The 4,189-nt window shown below is 47.1% G+C and overlaps 1 protein-coding gene across 1 annotated transcript; it reads left to right on the top strand.

The window, feature by feature from the left end:
* The first annotated feature begins 633 nt into the window (after nt 1-633).
* Nucleotides 634-2,913, top strand: LOC109760729 (uncharacterized). Its single transcript, XM_073495884.1, has 6 exons — nt 634-1,293; nt 1,376-1,596; nt 1,669-1,981; nt 2,065-2,166; nt 2,242-2,418; nt 2,496-2,913. Exons 1-6 carry the CDS (start codon nt 1,027-1,029, stop codon nt 2,757-2,759), a joined length of 1,344 nt encoding a protein of 447 aa, XP_073351985.1. The 5' UTR covers nt 634-1,026; the 3' UTR covers nt 2,760-2,913.
* Nucleotides 2,914-4,189: the final 1,276 nt, after the last annotated feature.

The raw sequence follows: 4,189 nt of genomic DNA, 5'->3' as shown, positions 1-4,189 counted from the left end.
TATTAGATGTTGAGTTTATTTGAAATATGAGATGTTGATTTACTTGAACACATATGACATACTAGATATATATGAGAATTTACAATCATTTGAGATGAACTCATATATGTTTATTTGAGATGAACTCATATATGTTTATTGTTTGAACTTTGTAAGGATGGTTTGGATTCTCGACAATGCCATTGACACACAACACCGGGCCTACATGATGCGCGAGAAGGGGCTGGTAATAATGAGTAATCTAAATATTTAGCAAATTTGCCTTTAGTTGAAATTGGCATGCCCTAAGATTTGTCATTACTTGTTTTTTGCAGAAGCTTGAACCTCTGAAGATTCAGTATCACGGGGTCTCTGGTCCTGCCATGCCTTACGATGAGCGGTACACACCGTACATCAAGCAGGCATGACTACTCCCGTGGATTCAGTTGGTCAGCCGGTCGACGCCGAATCTGAACGCTCCACTGGTGTCTGCTCTTGCTGATCGGTGGAGGCCGGAGACGCACAGTTTCCATCTTCGGACTGGGGAGATGATCATGACACTCGAGGATGTCTTGTTGATCACCGGTCTTGCTATCGACGGGATGCCTCTCTGTATGAGCACCGATTCTGACGGGTGGTGCGAGCAGATGATTGCTCTTATCGGTATGGCTCCTACCAAGGCTGAGGCTGATGTAGAGGAGGGAGAAGAGCCGAAGAAGAAGGAAAGGAAAGCAGCCGGAGCTGCTTTCACGTGGATTCAAGCAAACTTTGCGCATTGCCCTGCGGATGCCACTGATGATGTGATACAGACACATGCTCGTGTCTATATGTGGTACGTTGTCTCGAGGACTTTTTTTCCTGATTCCACGGGCAAGAACGCTCCATGGATGTGGCTGAAGGCGTTGACCGTCTTCGATAGCAAATGGAGCTGGGGTTCAGCGACTCTTGCGTACTTGTACCGATAGGTAGTTGGTTTGTTTTGTTATCAACTCATTTGTTCATTACCAATGCAACCTTGCTGTCAACTTAACATTGTTTTTCTTTCATATGCAGCTGGACGATGCGTGTTGCAGGATCACAGATAGGGCAGGCATTGTTGGTAATATGCTTCTACTTTCTGTATGGAGCTGGGAGCGTCTGCCTGTTGGACGCCCGAAGAGCGTCAGGTTTAATCCTTGGTATGAAGATGAAGATGACGACTTACGGCGCCCCACTTGGGCTTACAAGTGGGATGTGGTTTCCGAGATGACGAACGATGTCAATCTCATGTACCAAAAGTACATTGCCGAGTTGGACACGATTACGCCTGAGCAGGTAACGAGGTCATTACTTCAGTCATTTCTCATGCTTGCCTGAAAAAAAGTCACCAATTTTGCATTTTTGCCCTATTTCATAGGTGGAATGGCAGCCATATGGCGCCGATGACAGACTTGGGTACACCCCGGAGTTTTCCATCAACCCGATGTGCTTGCGGGATAGGGATCTCTGGCTTATGCGGTGCCCACTGATATGCAACTGGGCTGTTGAGTTTCATTTGCCACATCGCGTGTATCGTCAGTTTGGTCTGTTCCAGCCTCACCCGCCGGAATGGGTGGATACGGACAAAGCACTTCATAGGTAAGAGAGCGTATTGACTAAGCATCGTCAGTCCTTCTTGATTTTGCTAATGTTTGGTATTGTACCATGCAGGTTGGACAGGAGAAGGCAGCGGAAGATAAAGGACTGGGACAAGCATCATGCTTCGTATGTTACCCGCTTCCAGCTTTGCGTGGAGCAAGCTCATAGCAGTGCACGCGCCCAGCTTCGTGAGCATAACCCACTTGCTTTTGATAACTACATACGATGGCTTCTTGAAAATACTCGAGTTGAGATATGCCCGCCGGCATATAATGAGGATATTCTTGAAGAACCCGTGAACTTTGAGGATCTATCAAAGGGGAAGTACAACAGAGATGTCAGGATTGGGCAAGGAGTCCCTGTTGTTCCGGTGATTAACTATGTGGTAAAGTGTTCCTTCTTTACTTTCCCGTTGGCCGTATTACACATGTCTGAATGGCTAACGTGTTCATTCTTTCTCATCCGCAGCGCACCGAGATCAAGAAAGCAGCTGATGAGAGCCAGTCTATTCTGGAGAACACACCGGTTGGAAAAGGCAATGATGATGGTTCACTACGAGCATTCCTCAAGGTACATATTGCATTCACTATGAGAGCCAGTCTATGTTGCGGAGTTTGATATCTTCCACACTTGTTCATGTTACAGCGTCAGGCCAGGAAGTTAAGGCGGTTATCGAATCTTCTCGGTTGCCGTGATCCTGAATTTGATGAACCATCTGCCTCCAGGTCTGGTACACCATCAGACCCCTCATCTCACCATCAGGGGGACGATGTGAGTTCCCCATATGCTTATCTGGATGATGAGGGTGCGGTCACCCAAGAGGTATGACTAATCCTTTAGATGTGATTCTCACTTGATTACGACGCCGGTCTTCACCATATTGTTTGATTGTGTGATAGGGCCATGACATTGATGATGACATGACTTTGGCGGACGCTCAACTTCGGTCCCCATATGTGTTCAAGCCTAGCCAGCCCAGACGCCGGTACACGCCCAACGACTTTGACAACAGAGGCAACCCAAAGGTGGTCGTAGGGACCTCGCGGATGGCTAGCTTGGATCATGAGGCGGAGGAGGAAGTGCAGGAAGAGGAGGCTCGTCCACCCAGGAAGAAGAAGATTGCCTGCAGGCGTGGCACCAGGAACACGCGCGGAAAGCATTAGTGCTTGTGTTTGTTAGTGCTCTTGTAGCCGTTTCATTAGGTTGATGAACTTGTGAGGTTATGTTATATGTTGGTGAACTCTTACTAGTGTGGTATTTGTGTTTGCGAACTAGTAGTAATGTTGAATTGTCCTAAATGATGTGATGTTCAAGTTATTAGTTGTCTTTGTTCGGTATTTGTCTTTACAGTAATTTTACTTATGTTGAACAAGTTATGTGAGTGCTGCATGAGCCCAAAATGGCATCTCTTTCTGTAGTTTGGCAGTTAACAGCACTGCAGCGCCCAACAGCCAGGCGCTACACTGTACTGTGCCGCGCCCAACGCTTAGGCGCCGCACCATACAGTGCAGCGCCCATCTCATAGGCGCTGCTCAATTGGCCATGGCTATCCGAAGAGCCACAGAAGGCTTGCAGCACTGACCATCCACGAAAATTACCAAGTCAGAGTGCAGCGCCCGAGAGCCAGGCGCTGCACTGTACTTTGTGACGCCTATCCCTTGGGCGCTGCACAGTATAGTGCAGCGCCTGTGTTCTGGGCGCTGCAATCTGACTTACTGGAAAAACAAAATTTACAGCACGTTCATTTCACCGGAACATCATAATACTTACAATGACTGCAGCATCACAACAATTTGAACAAACACTCCAGGCTCTTTGACCTCATACTTCCACTCGTTGTCGTCATATAGTACAGCTTCTTGGGAGTCTGCCTTTCGTGATTGAAAGTCCAACCATTCTTCAACCTTTGGTGGGAAATAGTACTTGTGCTTATCCTTGTTCTCACCAGCAATCTGCTTATCCGTCTCCATTGAGTACCTTAAAAAGTATCCATTCATCTTGTCAAATGTGTATTGAACTATTGCCGTCACGGGTAATGCACGTACACCCTTGAGCACCTTATTGAAGCATTCTGCCATATTGCTTGTCATTTGACCGTACCTCCGGCCATCTTCATCAAAAGCACGTGCCCACATATTCCTTTCGACAATGTTCCTATTCAGAAATTCAAGACCACCGGGGTCAAGTTTCTTGTGTCTGAGCAATGCATTGAACAATGTGGCAAACCGCTTGTTGGTGAAAGCGAGACAACAATCTTGAAGATCATCGGCCAACTCCTTGATACCACATGCCCTATAGAAGTTTGCACAAAAGTGCCTCATGCACCATCGATGGTGCAACTTTGTATGTCCGGGAATGTCATCCACCACCGCGTTTAGAATTCCTGGATGGCGATCCGATATGACACAAATTTCCCTTTCAGCCGGTAATACCCTTGTTCTCAATTGACGCAAGAACCACTCCCAGTTATCATTGTTCTCCACCTCAACCAAAGCGAAAGCCAAAGGCAACACCCGGTTATTGGCATCACTTGCTGCAACCAATAAAGTGCCCTTGTATTGTCCGGTCAAGAACGTGCCATCAATGGCGATGA

The sequence above is a fragment of the Aegilops tauschii genome, chromosome 3, assembly GCF_002575655.3.
Source record: "Aegilops tauschii subsp. strangulata cultivar AL8/78 chromosome 3, Aet v6.0, whole genome shotgun sequence".
Classification (NCBI taxonomy): domain Eukaryota; kingdom Viridiplantae; phylum Streptophyta; class Magnoliopsida; order Poales; family Poaceae; genus Aegilops; species Aegilops tauschii.
The sequence above is the reverse complement of the archived record's forward strand: the minus strand, read 5'-3'. Positions and strand labels throughout refer to the sequence as shown.

Bases quoted from the DNA above. Each gene is read 5' to 3' on its own strand.
- LOC109760729 (XM_073495884.1), top strand. From the start codon at position 1,027: ATGCAGCTGGACGATGCGTGTTGCAGGATCACAGATAGGGCAGGCATT. The intron at 1,597-1,668 runs GTAAGAGAGCGT...TGTACCATGCAG, and splicing joins ACGGACAAAGCACTTCATAG to GTTGGACAGGAGAAGGCAGC. The intron at 2,419-2,495 runs GTATGACTAATC...ATTGTGTGATAG, and splicing joins AGGGTGCGGTCACCCAAGAG to GGCCATGACATTGATGATGA.